The sequence below is a fragment of the Prunus avium genome, chromosome 1 (genome assembly GCF_965620075.1).
Source record: "Prunus avium chromosome 1, drPruAviu1.hap1.1, whole genome shotgun sequence".
Classification (NCBI taxonomy): Eukaryota; Viridiplantae; Streptophyta; class Magnoliopsida; order Rosales; family Rosaceae; genus Prunus; species Prunus avium.
Window position 1 is genome coordinate 16,336,120 of NC_142284.1, and position 20,706 is coordinate 16,356,825.

Here is a 20,706-nt window from a genome sequence, read left to right on the forward strand (position 1 = left end):
ATTGCTAACTCATTTTCCGCGCTGATAAGATCCATCCTGAGCATGGTTCTGTGTTTGCTAGGTAACAGCCTCCATATTTATCCAATGGGGCTGAATTGTGGATATGTTATAGTACACACCCATTGAAACAACTTTCATGAAGAATGTGACCTCATTCGAGCTATGTAGGTTGTTGAAACAAAGCTTGTAATATGACCTACGGAACTGGACTGGCAGGGGGCTGTAGCCAAAATGAGTTTGTCTTTAAGCTCTTCATCCATTCATCCAAATTAGGCCTTAACATGCTTGAATTGCATGAATTATGCTCTCTAAAGCCATCATTATTACCTAAAGCTCAATGAACTGAAAGATAAACACAAAAAGGATTAAAAGCACAAGTTTAACTCAAAAACATAACCAAATCATAAGCTAGAAGGGTACAAAATGATATACAATTATGAACCGATCAACGGTGCCATGGGAGCATTTAAGGACAAACATAGAAGGATCTGCTTTGCTACAAATGAAACCAGCGTCCATAATTGTAGAGCTAAAGCGATGAAACCATGCTCTTGGAGCTTGTCGAAGCCCATAAATGGCCTTGTGTAATTTACACACATGATGCGGATAAGTAGGATGAACAAATCCAGGAGGCTGTGCCATATAGACTTCCTTAGAAAGAACACCATGAAGGAAAGCATTTTTAACATCAAGTTGGTGAATACTCCATTTCATAGAAACCGCAATAGAGATAATAGTGCGAAACGTAGTAGCTTTAACAACGGGGCTAAATGTTTCATCAAAATCAATACCTTCTTGTTGAGTATACCCCTGAGCGACAAGGCGAGCTTTAAAACGCTCAACAGAACCATCTGATTTTTCCTTGATTTTGTAAACCCATCGACTGCCAACAATATTCATTGAAGGATGGTGAGGAACTAAAGTCCAAGTATTATTTTGACGGAGGGCATCATATTCTTCTTGCATTGCACGAACCCATTTTGAATCCGAGGATGCCTGTCAATACGTTGTGGGCTCACGTAAAGAGGATTGGAGGTGAGCTGTAAGTGCATAGTCAAGAGAATATTTACTAGAAGGGCGTCGTGTACCATCCTTTGAACGAGTGACCATATAGAATGATGAGGTACTGGTGGTGGAGGAGGATGAGAGACAGTAGTATCAGAAGAAGGGGGAGCAGACGGAACAATTGGAGAATTTGGAGCAACAAACTCTTGCCCTGTAAGGGTAGTCGAGGCGGAGACATCTTGGGTATCAGTACCATCAAGACTAGAAGTGGCTGAAACTGAATCAGTTCCTGAGGTAATGTGAGGCAACTCTGAATTAGAAGATGAATGAAGGATTGGTTGTAATAAAGGAAATGTCAGAACCGAAGAAGGCTCCTTAAGAGTTGTTGAGCTGCTGTCATTGGCAATTTTCTGAAAAGGAAAAGTGGTCTCATCAAATACAACATGGCGGGAGACAAACATACGATTTGTATGAGGATCAAGGCACTTATAGCCTTTATGAACGCTGCTGTAACCAAGAAAAACACATTTCCTGGACTTAGGATCAAGTTTGTCCTTTCGATATGGTCCAAGAAATGGATAACAGCTGCAACCAAGAGTCTTGAGATGTGAATAATCAGGAGCATGACCAAATAAAATCTCATAAGGAGAACAATGGTTAAGCACTGGAGTAGATAAACGGTTGATAAGGTAGACAGCCGTGGAAAATGCCTCCAACCAGAAACGACGAGGTAAATGAGCCTGATACATTAAAGTGAGTCCCATTTCTTGAATGTGCCTGTGTTTCCGTTCAGCCACTCCATTTTGTTGAGGTGTATGAGGACATGAAATTCGTTGAGAAATTCCACAATCATCCAAATAATTCTTAAAAACCCCTTGAACAAGTTCCTTAGCCCCATCACATTGGAAAAAGCGAATTTTAGCGTTGAATAAATTCTGACTCATTAACTTAAAATGTTGGAAGCAACTGATACTGTCTGACTTAGCTTTCATAAGATATAACCATGTGTAACGACTGAAATCATCAATAAAAATTATATAATAACGAAAGCCGGAAACACTAGATTGGGGTGAAGGTCCCCAAATGTCACAGTGAATGAGATCAAAAATAACAGAGCTTGTTCTAGTAGATAAAGCAAATGGTAATCGTCGGCTTTTGCCAATCTGACAGGCTTCACAAACTGAGGGCCAAGCAGACTTTGAAAAATCCTTATCTATTGGAAGTTTAGACATGACAGGAGATGAAGGATGCCCCAAGCGTCTGTGCCACAGAGTTCTGGAATCTGTATTAGAGCAAACCGCAGCTACCTCTTTATTTCTGGAAACTTGATTGGGAAAACCAGATTGCTCACCATGACCTATAGGAATGGGATACAGATTTCCTTTAACTGGACCTTCCATGAGTGTCTTCTGAGTACGCAAGTCCTTGATCACATAACCCCATGGGAATAACAAGAAAACACAATTGTTATCACGAGTAAATTTTGCAACAGACAATAGATTCTCTTTGATGCCAGGAACATGCAAAATATTTTTCAATAATAATGAATGAGATGGAGTTGGAAGAATACCATCACCCGTATGTTTAATAGGAAGAGAATTTCCGTTACCCACATAAACTTGATTGTTGCCTGCATGAGCCATTGGGTTTTGAATCACCCCTGGAATATGTGTCATATGACTAGTTGCTCCTGAATCTGCCAGCCAATGAGGAGATACATTCTCAGTGAATGAGTCATTAGAGGTGTATGGACCTAAGTGCATACCAGCAAAGTTTGAAGAAAGAGATGCTTGGTGGCCATAATTATTTTGATTTTCAAGGTGAGAATAAGAACTGCAAGTATCAACAGCATGTCCCTCAGTGTGACAAAGTTGACAAATCATGCGACGATTGCGAAAACCACGATCAAATGCTCGATCAAAGCCACGACTATAATTACGTCCATTGCCACGACCAGTGCTATATCCGCCATTATGATTGCCACGTCCACCGCGATAACCATTTCCACGATTTCCAAAACCACCACGACGGTATTGACTACCATTGCCGTTGTCAAACCTTTGTGCAGAGTTGTTGTTAGAGTTGTTGTTGCGAGTAGAAAGAGCAACTTCATTTGTTTGAGAACCAGCAGAAGCAATTGTAGAGGATGTAAGATTTGCATTCTAAACCCTAAGGTGGTCTTCTAATCACTTAAGGATAACTAGTTCAATGTCAATTAGGATTACATGGATCGATTAATTTTAAGGCTTGATATATGACTGTTTCAGATAAATACAAGTGCTTAAGGTTTCCTATTTCTAAATGGATTGAGATACCTAATCCTTTAGGTTAAAGGAGTTTAAGTAATCCATGATGAGGAGGATTCTTAAACTATGCCTATAAAAGGGAGGTCCCTATGCTAACGGCAAATACACATTATTCTCATATCATTCTACCCCATCAAGAAGAGATTAAGGAGCCGTATAGCATAGAGAAACTACCCTACATAAAATCTGCCTAACCTGAGAACCAGAACCTGCTGTAGAGTTCCAGTGCAAGAAATCAAGTTTCCTGCTACAGTAATTCACACAATGTCGAATCAAGGTATGTGTTGTGAATATATAAACCTAGTAAAGTTTACATTTGGTATCAGAGCCTAGGTTATATGTTCTTAACCTAATTACAAGATAAAATTCGCATTAAAATCTGGTTTCAATTAAACTAGTCATTATAGCATGTATGTTTTGATTGCATATCTTATTTGTTAAGGTATGAGTTAAGCATAAAGTTCTCTGCTTAAATCATGCTTGAAAGACTGATTGATCAAAGTTTGGGGAGGATCTTGAATCAATTAAGTAAGCCACAGCAACTTAATCGATGCAGGAAATTCTTCATTCAAGGTTCTTGATCAAAATTGCATTATATTCAATCTCTCTTGTACAAATCTCTGTCCACAGACGTGAATTGTGCAAGAAGGATTGATTATAATGGAACGGTTTAGAACAACAGATTGTATGAGCAAACAATGAGTGTTCCTCTATCCACAGATGTGGAATCATTCGTTGTTTCAAGATTGCTTCTACAGATTTGCTGTTTTAAGACCATGGAACATGTTTGATTTGTGACCTACAGGTGCAAATCAATAATGTTTAATTAAGGTTATTGGGGATTTGTATTTATATTTTCTTGAAATTACAGTGAATGCTACAAGCTATAACTCCATCGAAATCTTGACCGGTTCAAACTATCTAAAGTGGAAAGAAGAGCTGGAAATTTCACTAGGGCTGATGGACTATGATATAGCTCTAAAGTGGGATGTAATCAAAGAACCTGCTGCAGATGCAACTGCAGATGACAAAAAGAAATATGAAAGGTGGGAAAAGGCCAACAGGATGGCTACACTGATTATGTTAAAAACCATGACACCTTCTTTGAGAGGTAGCATTCCAAGATCAGAAAGTGCTAAGGATTATCTTGCTGCCATTGGTCAGAAGTTTAAGGAATCTGAGAAAGGAGAGAAAGGTGCTTTGCTAAACAGATTAACTGAGATGAAGTATGATGGGCGAGGTTGTGTAAGAGCTCACATAATGAATATGGCAGACATTGCACACAAGCTAAAGGAATTGAAGATGACTATAGATGATGATATGATGGTGCATTTTGCATTGAATTCACTGCCAAAAGAATTCAAAACTCTCAAGAGTTCTTATGTAGCTCAAAAGGAAAGCTGGACATTGGATGATCTCATAACAATAAGTGTTCAAGAAGAAAATAACATCATCATGGAAAGGGGTCAGAAAACTGTGAATATGGTACAAGATTTTCGTGCCAAACAATTCAAAGAAAAGAAGGGAAATTTTGCAGAAAAGAAGGGGAATTTTGCAGAAAAGAAAGATAAGGAAAATACCAAGATAAAAGAGGGAAAACCAACTGGATTGAAATGCTATTTCTGCAGAAAATTTGGACACTTGAAAAGGAACTGCACAAGGTACCAGAGGTGGTTAGAAAAGCAAAAAGGAAAAGGTGAAGGTAAGATTGAAAACGCTTTGGTCTGTTTTGAATCAAATTTAATTGATGTTTCAACTGATACTTGGTGGTTAGACAGTGGTGCTTCAATACATGTTGCTAATTCTTTGCAGGGGTTCATAACCAAGAGGCCACCAAACAAGGATGAGGTGAAGTTGTTCGTAGGAAATGGAGTCAAAGTACAAGTGGAGTTCATTGGAGCAGTTAGGATTCAACTAGATTCTGGTTTTGTTTTGGATTTGGTAGATGTAGTATATGTTCCTTCTATGACAAGGAACCTTATTTCAGTTGCTAGGCTTGTAAAATCAAAGCTCACTTTGAGTTTTGATGAATTTGGTATTTCAATTTTCAATAATAAAGAGTTAGTTGGCAATGGAATCCTTGTTGGCAATATGTTTCAGTTAAACTGCAAGACTCCTCAAATGGTTATGAACATTACAAGCACAAAACGTAAGAATCAGATATCTGCAAAAATTTGGCACAAGAGACTCGGCCATATTTCAAAAGAAAGATTGAACACCCTATGCAAAGAATCTGTGTTAGCACCACTTGATTTTAATGAGTTGGATGAAAATTGTGTTGAATGCATAAAAGGAAAACTAACCACCTTAAGGAAGAAAGGAGCAGTAAGAAGTGAAAATTTGTTGGAATTAATTCACACTGATATTTGTGGTCCTTTTCCAAATCCAACACATGAAGGATACAAGTATTTTATCACATTCACAGAAGATCACTCAAGATATGGACATATCTATTTGATAAAAGAAAAATCAGAAGCCTTAGATATGTTCAAAATCTATAAAGCTGAGGTGGAAAAACAGTTGGAATTTAAAATTAAAGTGGTAAGGTCAGACAGAGGTGGAGAGTATTATGGCAGGTTTGATGAGGCTGGAAGGAATCCAGGACCTTTTGCAAAATACCTACAAGAAGAAGGAATAATTGCTCAATATACAAATCCTGGAACACCCCAGCAGAATGGAGTTTCTGAGAGAAGGAATAGGACTCTAAAAGACATGGTTAGAAGTATGTTGTGTGGTACTAATCTTCCTATTTTTCTATGGGGAGAAGCCTTGAAGACTGCAAATTACATTTTGAATAGAGTTCCAACAAAGAGTGTTAACAAAATACCTTTCGAAATATGGAACAAAAGAAAGCCTAGCTTAAACCACTTAAAAGTTTGGGGTTGCAAAGCAGAGGCAAAACTCTACAATCCTATGGAAAAGAAGCTAGATTCTAGAACTGTAAGTTGCTATTTCGTAGGTTATCCAGAAGGAACAAAAGGATATAGGTTCTATTGTCCAAAGAACACTACAAGATTTGTTGAAACTCAAAGGGCCGTTTTCATGGAAGATGAATCTGATAAAATAGAAGACAGAGTTTTGGATTTTGATGAAGGATCAATGGAGATTGATAACCATGTTGGATCTGAGACAAGTAAGGGCACTGTTATAATACCTGCAGTTGACACAAACTGTGATAATCCTAACAATATGGAAGAAGACACGGATCAGGCACAAAACACAAATCCACCTGTGTATGATAATGACATTGACATTCCAGACACAATTCAAGCAGAAATTATGAATCCTGTTGTGCAAAATAACAATGACATTCAAGGCATAGACCAAAATATGCAGGATATGGAATTGAGAAGGTCAAAAAGGGCAAGAAGATCTGCTTTGCCGGATTGCTATGTATATCTGCAAGAATCTGAGCATGACATACTTGGAAAGGATGATCCTGAGAACTTCAAACAAGCCATGATGAGTGAAGACAATGAAAAGTGGTTGGCTGCAATGAAATCCGAGTTAGAGTCAATGAAAAAGAATGGTGTTTGGGAATTAAAAGTTTTACCTCAAGGAAGTAAACCTATAGGCTGCAAGTGGGTTTATAAGACTAAAAGGGACTCGAAAGGGGCAATAGACAGGTACAAAGCTAGGCTGGTTGCAAAAGGATACACACAACAAGAGGGCATTGATTATACAGAAACTTTCTCACCAGTATCTACTAAAGACTCATTCAGAGTAATCATGGCGTTGGTTGTACATTTTGACTTGCATCTTCACCAGATGGATGTCAAAACTGCATTCCTAAATGGATATTTGAAGGAAGAAATTTACATGCAGCAGCCTGAGGGTTTTGTTCAAAAGGGACAGGAAAACATGGTCTGCAAATTGAACAAATCATTATATGGTTTAAAACAAGCTTCTAGACAGTGGTACATGAGATTTGATGAAGTTATCAAGACATATGGGTTCACAGAAAATGTCCTAGATTCATGCATATATGTCAAGATGAGTGGGAGGCACTATGTTTTACTCGTACTCTATGTGGATGACATTCTCCTAGCAAGCACTAATCTCACACTGTTACATGATGTCAAGGTCTTCCTATCTAAGCATTTTGAAATGACTGATTTAGGAGAGGCATCTTATGTTCTTGGAATAGAAATTAGCCGAGATAGGAAAAGAGGCTTATTAGGACTTTCACAAAAGGGGTACATTGAGAAAATACTCAAAAGGTTCAATATGATGGACTGTGCAGGGGGTGATGTGCCTATTAACAAAGGAGATAAGTTCAGTCGTGAACAGGCGCCAAAAACAGATCAAGAGAAGTTGGAGATGGCAGATAAGCCTTATGCATCATTGGTTGGCAGCCTTATGTATGCTCAAGTCTGCACAAGGCCTGATCTAGCTTTTCCTTTAAGTGTGTTAGGGAGGTTTCAATCGAATCCAGGACAGGCTCATTGGGTTGCAGGGAAGAAAATCATGAGATACCTGCAGAGAACAAAGGATTTTAAGATAGTTTACAAAAGGAATGAAAGCTTAGAATTGGTTGGTTATGCAGATGCTGACTTTGCAGGATGTGCAGATGACTTAAAGTCTACTTCAGGTTTTGTTTTTCTATTTGGAGGAGCTGCAGTTTCTTGGAAAAGTGTTAAGCAGTCTATTGTGACCACCTCAACTATGCAGGCAGAGTTCATAGCTTGTTATGAAGCAACATGTCAAGCACTTTGGCTGAAAAATTTTCTAACTAGCCTGAAAGTTTTGGGAACAATTGAGAAGCCTATACATATTTGGAATGATAATAACTCAGCTATATTGTTTGCAAAAGGGAACAAAAGGTCAATTGGAGGGAAGCCTTTATCGCTAAAGTTCTTATCAGTGAAAGAGAAGATCAGTGAAGGAAGCATTGCTATGGATCATATTAATACAGAGTCTAATCTAGCAGATCCATTCAATAAAGGGCTACCAAATAATGTTTTCAAGAGGCATGTAACTGATATGGGGTTGTTATCCAGTTTTGATGCTTAAAAACAGTGGGAGCAGCTTGTTAGTTTTCAAGAGAAAAAGGATATATCGGGAATTTGCAGATTTGTCGTCCGAGCTCCAATTGAGGTGTATTATACCTTTTTGAAAAGGGAATGACGCCACAAATCAGACTCAGTGTTTTGCGCTGATGTAGGGTGTTTTTTGGCCATCTGAGCTCGTTTAGCCTTCCAAAACCGCATTTAAAGAGTTGAAAGTTTTGATTTTGATTTTGATGTTGTTTTGGTTATTTTGTTTGGTTAACTTGTTTTGCATAAACTTTTGGTTATTTGAATGCAATTAACAGTGAATGATTAGTTGCTAGCTTAAGGTTAACTGTTAAAGTATTGCATTCATAACAGTGATGTCTTTTACTTGGAGTAAAAGAAAGGATCTTGAACAATCCTATAAGTTGGACTAAAAGAATGATCATAGCAGTTATGTCAATTTGGTTAGCTATGATCGTTCTGTGATTTCAATCTTGATGGCAGCCCTATGTGACATTGGATTTGATAAATGTAGTTGTAAAGACTTCATGGAAGTTTCTCTGCTCAGTCTTGATAACTCATTATCATCTTCATTGTTGACAAGTGGCTTGATGAGGAAACAAAATCGAACTGTATTCCACAAGGCCTTACAGTAATTGACATTGTTCTTTAGTGATTATTTGACCAAGTGGGAGAATGTAAGATTTGCATTCTAAACCCTAAGGTGGTCTTCTAATCACTTAAGGATAACTAGTTCAATGTCAATTAGGATTACATGGATCGATTAATTTTAAGGCTTGATATATGACTGTTTCAGATAAATACAAGTGCTTAAGGTTTCCTATTTCTAAATGGATTGAGATACCTAATCCTTTAGGTTAAAGGAGTTTAAGTAATCCATGATGAGGAGGATTCTTAAACTATGCCTATAAAAGGGAGGTCCCTATGCTAACGGCAAATACACATTATTCTCATATCATTCTACCCCATCAAGAAGAGATTAAGGAGCCGTATAGCATAGAGAAACTACCCTACATAAAATCTGCCTAACCTGAGAACCAGAACCTGCTGTAGAGTTCCAGTGCAAGAAATCAAGTTTCCTGCTACAGTAATTCACACAATGTCGAATCAAGGTATGTGTTGTGAATATATAAACCTAGTAAAGTTTACAGAGGATTGATGTGAAAGTAGTGCATTAACTCTCTGCTCGTGCACAAGCAGGCGTGCCCGCAAATCATCAAAAGATGGTGGTTTCTCCCGGTTTTCAATTGCATAAACAAACGGTAAATAATTTGGTTCATGTTGCAGTCCATTAAGAGTGCGGGTTACAAGCTCAGAATCAGAGACAGAATGATTAATAGCAGCAAGTTTATCAGCAATCCCCTTAATTTCAGCAATGTATTCTTCTGCAAAATATGTACCTTTCTTAATACTTTGAAGACGGTCACGAAGATAATCAATACGGGCTTGAGATTGTTGTTGGAAAAGAGTTTGAAGAGAATCCCAGACTAGCTTCGAAGTGTGTAAACCAAGAACATGAGCACTAGTTCCAGGGGAAAGAGTTGCCTTTATACAACTTAAGAGAAACTGATCGGTTTTCATCCAAATCTTGTAGTCCGGATTGATTTCTTCCTTTTGTGTAGTTTTGTCTGTCACTGATTGTGGTGGTGCAGGTGTGGAGCCATCTACATAGCCAAGTAGATCATTGCAAAGGAGCAGAGGCATAAACTGGTCACGCCACAGGAGATAGTTCTCTGAATCTAGTTTTACAGAAATATGATTTGATATGTTTGTGATGGGAAAAGAAAGAGTAGAAGAAGTGGACGCCATATGAAAAGAGGATTAATAGATTGAATATTGGAGAAGAAGAAGAGGAAGGTATTGGAAGATGAAGAAAAGAAATATTATTACTCCATGTGAAGCTCTGATACCATGAAGAAGAATGGAGATAAAAACTTCGATGATGTTGTATTCACAATAACCAATATTTATACAAAAGTGTTGTGCACATAAGTCAAGCACGTGAGTGATGTCTCACATATTCCTAACATATCCCATAAATCTATGCATTAAAATATGGGATGTTCCACAATATGGAATGTTCCCCAACATGGGATGTTCCCCCTGGAATAAAGGGATGGGTATTGCTTTGTCTCTAATATTCTCGAATCCTGAAAATGCAAATTCGTTTTCTCGTTTTCATTCTCATAAAACATTCTCCAAAAACATTATCGAACAGACTCTTAATGTCTTGAAATCTTTAGTTAATTTCTTCCTTACTCCAGCTATTTACATGTTTATTTAGCTTTCAATTTTTGAGGTAGTATGAGTAAGTAGATATATATGGCGTTCCACTACTTGTTAATCAGATCTATACTAAATCTAACCCTGGATCAGCCTAGCTAGCATGTTTGAACTTTTGACATAGAAGCATTGCTGGCAGAGCTTTCCTATTTTTGGCCTTATTGATTTCAGCATAAAACACAAATATTTAAGTACAATTCACGTTCATGTTTTACAATAGTATAATATCATCAGCAGAAAATGATTTCCTGCGTGCATTAGCCAATTCTTTTAACTCTTATTTCCTAAAATATTAGTGATGCAATAATTTCAGCAAGAAAGCGCAGATTTCATTTTGAAATGATGTGGATGAAAGAAAAGAGATTTGAAGATGTTGTGAAGGGAGCCTGGGAGTATAATGTAGATGAACACCCTTCCGTGAAAGAAAAGCTCAAAAGGTGTGCTATTTCTTTTAAAAATTGGGAAAAAGTTATCTTTGGTAGTGTCAGGACTCAATTAAAGGAGTGTAAAGAAGAGCTAACACTTTTGCAATCCATTAACCCTTCGGAACAACAACGTCAGAGGAAGGCTTTTCTTGAAAAAAAGATTGACAACCTGCTAGAAAAACAAGAAATTATGTGGCAACAATGTTCAAGGGTGGAGTGGTGGAAAGAAGGAGATAAAAATACTAGTTATTTCCATAAAAAGGCAAGGGAGAGAACAAAAGAATAATTTCATAGCATGGGTGTATAATTCAAAAGGGAAATGGTGTACGGATAAGAGATTGGTAACAAAAAATTTCAGTTGCTATTTTCAGTCTCTTTTTGTGAAACAGGAGGTTATAACATTGAGGTGATCACTGACATGGTTAGTCCAAAAGTGAATGATCAAATGAAGCATTTCCTTGTCAAGCCTTACAATAAAGATGAGGTAGAGATTCCTCTGAAGTAAATGCCTCCTTCAAAGGCTCCTGGAATTGATGGAATGCCCACTATTTTTTTCCAGAAGTATTGACACATTCTTGGGGATGAAGTTGCTGATGTATGCTTTAAAATTCTCAATGGTCAGGAAAGTGTGAGGAGCCTAAACAAGACTTTGATAGCTCTTATCCCCAAAGTTGAAAAGCCATAATTTGTGACTTAGTACAGGCCAATATCCCTTTGCAATGTGATCTATAAAATTATTTCTAAGACCATAGCCAACATATTAAAGTGTGTGCTCCCAAATGGTCATATCTGAAAGCCAGAGCGCATTTGTTCCAAAGAGGCAAATTTCCGATAATGTCATTCTGGCTTTTGAAACAATCCACACCATGAGAAGTAAAAGGGGAAAAAAAATTCCGAAGATTTCTTTGAAGTTAGACATGGCAAAAGTGTATGATAGGGTTGATTGGAATTTCATTTGTAAAATGATGGAGAAATTGGGTTTCCCTAAGGACTTTATATATTAAGCTGGTCTTTGAGTGTATATCTACTGTATCATATTCATTGATAAGGTATGGAGTTGTTGAAGGTAATATTATCTCACAAAGGGGGATTAGACAAGGAGATCCCTTATCTCCCTATCTTTTCCTCATTTGTGCAGAGGGTTTTTCTTCGCTTCTTAAATAGGCAGAGTTTTCTAGTGAAATAAAAGGAATTGAAGTTGCAAGGGGGGCCCCTCCAATTTCACATTTGTTTTTTGCATATGACAGCCTACTTTTTCTTCAAGCAACACCTCAGGTTTGTAGAACCCATAAAAGGGTGTTTGAGATTTATGAGACAATAGCGGGGCAAAAAATAAATTTGGAGAAGTCAACAATTGCATTCAGTCCGAACACTCATGTGCATTTAAGGAATGAGGTTAGCAGCATTCTAAAGATCCCAATTGTTGAGTTTCATGAGAAATATTTGGGATTGCCAACAGTGATTGGTAGGAAAAAGAAAGATTGTTTTAATGGAATAAAAGATTGAGAAAGAAGCTTAATGGCTAGAAAGAGAAATTGCTTTCAAAAGTAGGAAATGCTCTCCTTATCAAAGCAGTGGCTCAGAGTATTCCAAATTATGCTATGAGAGTCTTTAAACTTCCTGTGACATTTAATGCTGAGTTGAATTCAATGCTCTCTAAATTTTGGTGGAAGACTTCAGAGTACTGCAAAGGTATTAGCTGGGCAAAGTGAGAGCATATGTGTTTTGCAGGGATGAAGGTGGACTAGGTTTTAGAGATCTAGAGTTTTTTAACAAAGCATTTGTGGCTAAGCAATGTTGGAGACTTCTTACCAGTGAACAATCCATGATTCACAAGGTGTTAAAAGCTCGATATTTTCCAAATTGTAATTTCTTGGCACCTGGTAAAGGAAGAGCTTCTTCTTATGTTTGAAGATCTTTGATTTGGGGTCGTGAATTGCTCTTGAATGGGATAAGGAAGAGGATTGGAGATGGACAAGATACTCTAGTCTATGGAGATGCATGGATTCCTAGACCTACTTCTTTCCGCCCTTTTCCCCTCAAGTGCTGGATCAAGAAACTAAAGAAGTGCTTTTATTTTTCCTATTGTGAATTGGAATATTGATTTACTAAATTTGTGTTTTCATGCAGAAGATGTTAAGGCCATTACCTCTATCCCTTTGAGTGTTAATTATCACAAAGATAGATGGGTTTGGCATTATACGACTAATCAAATTTATTTTGTGAAAAGTGGTTATGGGCTGGAGATGTCAAAAAAAAAAAAAACAAAGGAGTGCAGTGGGCTATTGGCTCCTCTTCGAAACCAAGAATACGAAATGTTTTCTGAAGAAAAGTTTGGTCCCAAGAGGTACCACAAAAACTCTTATTTTTTAATTGAAGATCTATTAAAAATTATCTTCCTTGTAAATCTAATCTGCTAAAAAGGAAAATAATTTCTGATGACTCTTGCCCCATTTGTAATGTGAATTCTGAGAGTGTAATACATGCACTTTTCAAGGAGGTTTATACAGGTGTGCACTTTTCCAACTATGCGGATTTGTTTGAAGTTGCCACTATTTATCTTTCGAAATTCGAAATGTGCCCATTTATATATATATATATATATATATATATATCTGCTAGAGCTTATGGCAAAACAGAAATAAAGTGGTTGTTGAAGGTCGTTCTTGTGCACAGGAGGCAATTTTCAAAAGAGCTCTTTACTTGGCTGATGAATATGGAAATCTTATGAAAGATGAACCTAAAATAGATGTTGAGAAGCCAACCAATTGGTATCCCCCTCCTGCTGGTAAATATAAACTGAATGTAGATGCTGCTTACATTCCCGAAACAGGTGTGGGTGGAATTGGTGTTGTTGTTAGAAATGACAAAGGGGAAGTGATTGCGGCTATGGCCCTTCCTCTTGTCACCGCCATCTCACCTAAAGATCATGGCACTTCAATTCGGGGTGAAGTTTTTGCTTGGGATGCTGGCTTTTCTTCTATACTAATTGAGTCTGATTCACAATGACTTAAAGAAGGATAAGGAAGAGTCATGGGCATCATATGGGCATCTCATTAATGATATTAACAGGAGTCTGCAACAATTTGATGATGTTACTGTTTCTTTCAGTCCAAGGGGGTGCAATCAAGTAGCTCATCTTCTAGTAAGGCAGGCACTTAATTGTAATAATATAGTAACTTGGATTGAAGAGGTTCCCCTCTGATTGGAGCCAATTGTACAAAATGATATTGTTGTATCCTCTTAATTGTTATCAATGATTTCCCCTTTCGCAAAAAAAAATTAAAAATTCAAATTCAAACACGCACATTATCATCACATTAATTTAATGGTAATTAACGTGGTGTTACTACCAATTAAATGTGGTAAGGAAAAATATTCTCATACGGCCTTATCAACGAATTTATTAGTCAATCTCGTGTAGTCTTCGCATTGGGAATTAGTGGTGAGTAGGAACCAATAATGCCATGGACCACTCAAGCATCTAATAAACAATTGCATTATTAAACCTACTTCTGGTAAGACAACAAATATAATCGTATTAAACTTTTAAGCCGGCCGCCATATATTCTTATATATTCGTCACCATCGTTACAAGCTCAAGAAATACAAAGGTACCAAAAACAAATTATCCCAAAAACGAAAAGGAAAAAGGAAAATCAGGGATGGAAGGCCAAGAGCACATTGTGATGCTGCCATTTATGGCTCAAGGCCATCTCATACCATTCCTTGCACTGGCAAGGAAAATCCAACAAAGAACAGGATTCACAATCACCATTGCCAGCACCACCCTCAACATCCAATACCTCAGTGCAACCATTGCCTCAACCTCAAACTCTCAATCAGACTCCAACATCCATTTGGCTGAGCTTTCATTCTGCAGTACAGACTATGGCTTGCCCCCGAACGCCGAGAACACGGAGGACTTGCCTCTAAGCAAAATAGGAGATCTTCTTGCTGCATCAACAAGTCTTGAAGCTCCTGCTCACCGCCTAATCTTGGATATCATCGCAAAAGAAGGCCGCCCGCCACTTTGTATTGTCTCTGATATGTATTTTGGATGGGCAGCTAATCTTGCAAACAACTTAAGCACTGTGCATGTGACTTTCACTACAGGTGGTGCCTATGGCTCTGCAGCCTTGGTGTCTATTTGGCTTAGCCTCCCACACCGTTGTACAGCTTCAGATGAGTTCCCGGTGCCAGGGTTTCCAGAGAGTTATCGTTTTCATATCTCTCAGTTGAATCCATATTTAAAAGCTGCAGATGGTAAAGATTCTGGCTCTAGAATTTTTCAGCCCCAGATTTCACTTTCTACGAAATCTTTTGGTTGGCTGTGTAGTACTGTTGAGGCAATTGAGCCCTTTGGATTGGAGATCTTGAGGAATTACTTGAGGCTTCCTGTTTGGTCCATTGGACCTCTTCTTCCTACAGATGCACTAAAGAACTCATCGACTTTGGATTCAAGTGTTTCAAGGCAGCGTGCAGGAAAAGAGTTGGGCATACCTGCTGAAACATGCCTTAAATGGCTCGATTCGCATGGTTCGGATTCTGTTATCTACATCTCATTTGGTTCCCAGAACACTATCAGCGCCACCCAAATGATGGAGCTGGCTATTGCTTTAGAAGAAAGTGGAAGGCCTTTTATTTGGGTCATAAGACCTCCTGTGGGATATGACCTGAAAGGAGAGTTCAGGGTAGAGTGGTTGCCCCAAGGATTCGAAGATCGAATGAGCAAAAGAAAACAAGGGTTGTTGGTGCACAACTGGGCACCGCAGTTGGAGATTTTGTCACACAACTCCACAAGTGTGTTTGTTAGCCATTGTGGATGGAATTCAGTGATGGAGAGCTTAAGCCAGGGCGTGCCAATTATAGGGTGGCCATTGGGAGCAGAGCAAGCGTTTAATTCAAAGATGTTGGTGGAGGAGATGGGTGTGAGTGTGGAGCTGACAAGGGGAGGGCAGAGTGATATTGCTCGGAAGGAGGTGAAGAGACTGATAGATTTGGTAATGGACAAAAGTGGCAAAGGAGGAGAAATGAGGGAAAAGGCTTGTGAAATTAAGGAGCAGATAAGAGCAGCAATAAGAGAGGAGGCTGAAGACAAGGGATCTTTTGTTAAGGCAATGGATGATTTTGTTGCTACCATTCTATCAACCAGACGAGGATTATAAAATTCAAAAAGTGTATTATTTGTTAGGTCTTCTCAGGAGGAAATGGAAGGAAACTTGCAATTTTGAAGTCATTTGAGAAACCACAAGTGGCTCGCAAATTGTGCCACCTAACCTAAGTGTGTTTCCGGATACTATTGAATTGGTATGAAGAATTGCATTGATTTTTGGGCTTCTGGTGGATCGAATCAATTGATCGCATTTGAAGAACAAAACCTCATGAAAAGAACATACATGAGGGTCATATTCAATGATACCAAGATAGAGATCATGGCACCAATACTGGCAAAAGTTAGGAATACAGAAAAGGCCTCAACTTAGATGTGGGATTTTATCGCAAAAAGGGTCGATAAAATTTTAGTAGTGGAACCACTCAGTATATATTGTGTTTTATATTGTCAAAGTTCTGGTGTGAGACTTTTTTACATTCTTCAACAAACATGAGTGTAGGATACTTGGTCCAATCCTCTTAAAGAGTATTTTCAGGTACTGTATATTCCTGTTCTTTGTGATATATGAGATTCCTTGGACCCTAAGTCAAAGATGAAGCTATCTATTCCTCAGGTTTATGACGAAGGTTGGGATTGTATTTCATCCCTTGAACGGCTCATTTTATAATAGGATGGAATAGAGAAATCAGAGGATTCTGTAAATCTGCTCAAAGTGGTTCCATTCTTTACCCTGAATGAATCATAATTTGAAGGCTCACATTCAACATAATTCACATATCAAAGGTGCAATAGAGAAATTTTTCAAGAGTAGAGGAGCTTAAAAAGCATCCTCCCTTAAGATATGGAAAAACATTCTAGCTCTAAAAGGGAGACGAAAATTTCCAAAAAAAAGAGAGTATTCCTTACTAGAAATGTTATCTTTTCACTGTATAATATGGTTGTTTTATCCCCCAGGGCCCTGAGTTTCTAATAACTACTAATTCTTTTGGCCTTCTAAAGTAAAGCTGATATTGTCCGCCTTATAACTATATGTTCTAGGCTTAATTTGGGGATCTCAAAATATCCGTGGTCTGTCAAGTTCAAATCCCCAACTTATAAAAGAGAACCATATATGAATAATGAATGTAGCATCTAAAGAATGGCATTACACCCTAGTCATTTCCATAATAGTGAAGTTAATGCTGCCAAATTGTCTCATCAGGTGGATTCTCTTGTTTTAAAATGGGGTCAAGCTTAACAATCTGGTAAGATAAAATGGTATCTGGGAAAGAAAATATTACCTATTACCTATTACCTATTACCTATATATACACACACACACATAAAGCTTCAAAAGTAGGATATGCTAGGCCGTTCCAACCACAGCTCAATTGTGTTTTTTTATTTCTTGCTTTTTTTATGGTTATCCTCATTCCGAAAAGGTTTATTACTTTCAGTGGTTGTTTGATAACCATTTCATTTTTAGTTTTCAATTTTCATCTTCACTTTTTCGAAAACTGAAAACTGAACACATATTTGGTAACATATTTTGTTTTCAGTTTTCAAAATCACCCTTATTTTTTAAAACAACTTGAAAGTGTTTTCAGTATTCTTTTTTTCTTTTTTCTTTTTTCTTTTTTTGCGCTCCATTTTCATTCATTAATTTTACATCACCGCGCATGAAATGCACTCGAGTTACCAAAACTTGGAATTTGGGACCTCCCGACATAGACTCGGCCACTCAATTCTTGCGTTCAGCCACAGACCCAGTCCAAGCCTCATGACCTCAAGATCCAACATTCACCAAAAATCATCCTAATTCAGAAAAATTCACCCAAAAATAGTATGAACTCTTTGTGATATGCACTTTCATTCTATAATCTCAAATTCACAATTTGACTCCGAAAAATTCCATTTTCAAGTTCCACATAAAACTGAAAACTAAAAAAAGTTACCAAACAACTTTTGTTCACTTTTCACTTTTTTCACAACTAAAACTAGTTACCAAACAAGTATTCTATTTTCTATTTTAAAAAAATTAAAACGGGCCGCTTTTTTAGGGTTTTTTATTTTGAATGACACATTCGATGAAAGTTTAAAACTTTTCCAACATTTGTTCAAATATGCTTTCTAAGTTCATATGACCTAATGCTAAAGAAAGATTACATACTTTGTATCATCAGCAAACTTATTTAAAGCACATCGAACAGTTCAAACTAAAATGGATATTAGAATCTAAATCATAATTAAAGTTTATTCCCTCACCTAAATCGCAAACAAATTCAAAGCTAGGGCCATACCACCATCCAATCCAAACCATAACAAAGCTTTCACATACCGAAACTTGCACCCACATAACCCACAGTGATTAATAAGAATTGTATAGCAAGACCCACCGACTTCTAAATTTAAATATAAGATGCACAGTACAAGAATTTACCCAAAGCAAGCTCAAATAATTCTTCCCGCGTTATTCTAACTCAACCAAAAACATGAATATAAAACCCAAGCTTCATACAGGGGCAGAGGCGGCTCTGAGATTTTATGGATCTTATACAAAATTAGTAATCGGACCTCCTAAAATAAAGTCTTAAACAAAAATATATATTAGGACTGGACCATATATATTAATAGCAAATTTAAAACTACTCATCAATTTAAATATTATAAAGGATATCAAACAAATAATTCAACAAGGAACAAAAAATAATATAAAAAACCATGGTTCATCAAAGTATTAATAAAAATTAGCACAAAAAAATAAATAAACATATTCCCACTGGATTTAGTACTTACCAAGAGCTCCTATTATATGTAATTTTAATGTATTAATATATTATGTGAGATCAACTTAAAAGAAGCAATGGAAATAATTTCTTTTTGGAAGTGGATATATCATATATTAAATATATGACATATAATAATAAAATAATATATATGGTGAAAAAATAAAAAAATTGGGGGGCCATGTGCAAGGGCCCACCTTGCACACTCCAAGGCCTCCTCTTAAAAAGCCAAATTAATCTTTTTAGGATTCATGTGAAGCTCCAAAAGTAGAAAATGCATTTAAAACAATTTAATCAACATAAAATTTAAAAAATTATTATTATAAAAATAAAATTTAAATATAAAATTTAAAAATTAAAAATTAAAACAAGAACACACCATTACTATAAAGCGTGACATTTTATAAATAAGCTTTTTACAAATAACTTCATTCTAACAAGACATTTTATAGAAGATTCTCAATAAGATGAAGAGTTGGAAGCAGAAGCTGTTAACTCAAGTGAGGAGAGAAGTTTTTATTAAGGCTATATCCCAGGCCATTCCCACATATCCAATGACAATGTTAAATTCCCTGGGGATTTTGTAAAGAGCTTGATGGGTTAATGGCAAAGTTCTGGCAGGGAGGAAGTGAAAAAAAAAAGGGGCAATTGGATAAGTTGGGGGGAGTTGGGGGGGAGTTGGGGCTGTCAAAAATAGAAGGTGGTTTGGGCTTCCATAACCTGCAAGATTTCAACTTGGCAAACCTTGCAAAACAGAGTTGGAGACTCTTGACTGAGTTGGACACTTTCTGGGCAAAAATGCTGAAGAGCATATACTTCCCTTCATGTAATTTCTTCAAGTTGGCAAAGGGGCACGTGCCTCTTGGGCATGGACTAGCAGCATTGAGGGCAGAGAGGTGATTGTTAATGGCTCACGTTGGCAAGTTTTGGATGGAAACGAGATTAGAATTTGGGTAGATAAATGGATCCCTCTCTCCTTTAATGGGAGGCTGCATCCTACTAATGATGTGCTTGTGAATGAGACAACCCTAGTGTAGGCGATAATTAATCCATCCACAAAAGATTGGGATTTATTAGAACTTTCTTGAATCATACTTGCGAGGGAAGCAATGGTGATTAAAGCTTTGCCTCTTGGAGATGGTAGGGCAATGGATAGAATTATTTGCCTAGCAAACAAGAATGGGCTTTATACTGTTAAATTAGAATATAACCAGATCCATTCACATGACAGGTCCCACCCGAATTTTCCCTTGGAATCCGTGAAGAAACCCTGTTGCATGTTCGACATCTAGGCAATGGATAGAATTATTTGGCTAGCAAACAAGAATGGGCTTTATACTGTTAAATCATAATATAACTAGATCCATTCACATGACAGGACTGGTCTTCGATGACAAGACCCACCCGAATTTTCCCTTGGAATCAGTGAAGAAACCTTATTGCTTGTCCAACATCTGGGCGATGTCGGACCCACTTTACTAAAAAGCCCTTTAGCCTAATTTATACTGATAGATAATTCGACTTCTACCGAAATTTCGATAGAGTCTCCCTTGTAATTGGAACATTTCCCAATTTATAGTACCTGCAAACTAGCACCAGAATAATCCCAACTTTCAGCACACAAAAGATAAGGCACACACGACAGTTAAGACTATTCAAATGGGCATCAGGCCCCCTACCCAAACTTAAACAAGCTAGCAAAGTGACTAAGGAATTAAATTTACAACTTGGGAAAAAGGAAAGTAGAGAATGATAAAGGAAAGTTCCTATGATGCGAGCTTACAGAGCGAA

At 37.4% G+C, this 20,706-nt stretch overlaps 1 protein-coding gene and 1 pseudogene across 1 annotated transcript; both read left to right on the top strand.

The window, feature by feature from the left end:
* Window positions 1–3,188: 3,188 nt before the first annotated feature.
* Window positions 3,189–5,388, top strand: LOC148297420 (uncharacterized). Its single transcript, XM_088253565.1, has 3 exons — window positions 3,189–3,588; window positions 4,183–5,013; window positions 5,124–5,388. Exons 1-3 carry the CDS (start codon window positions 3,576–3,578, stop codon window positions 5,156–5,158), a joined length of 879 nt encoding a protein of 292 aa, XP_088109691.1. The 5' UTR covers window positions 3,189–3,575; the 3' UTR covers window positions 5,159–5,388.
* Window positions 5,389–14,634: 9,246 nt separating this feature from the next.
* LOC110760471 (UDP-glycosyltransferase 92A1 pseudogene) lies at window positions 14,635–17,092 on the top strand (annotated as a pseudogene).
* The last annotated feature ends 3,614 nt before the right edge of the window (window positions 17,093–20,706 follow it).

Excerpts from the sequence above, each read along its gene's own strand:
- LOC148297420 (XM_088253565.1), top strand. Across the intron at positions 5,014-5,123 it reads GCAAAAAGGAAAAGGTGAAG|GGGTTCATAACCAAGAGGCC; the intron begins GTAAGATTGAAA and ends AATTCTTTGCAG.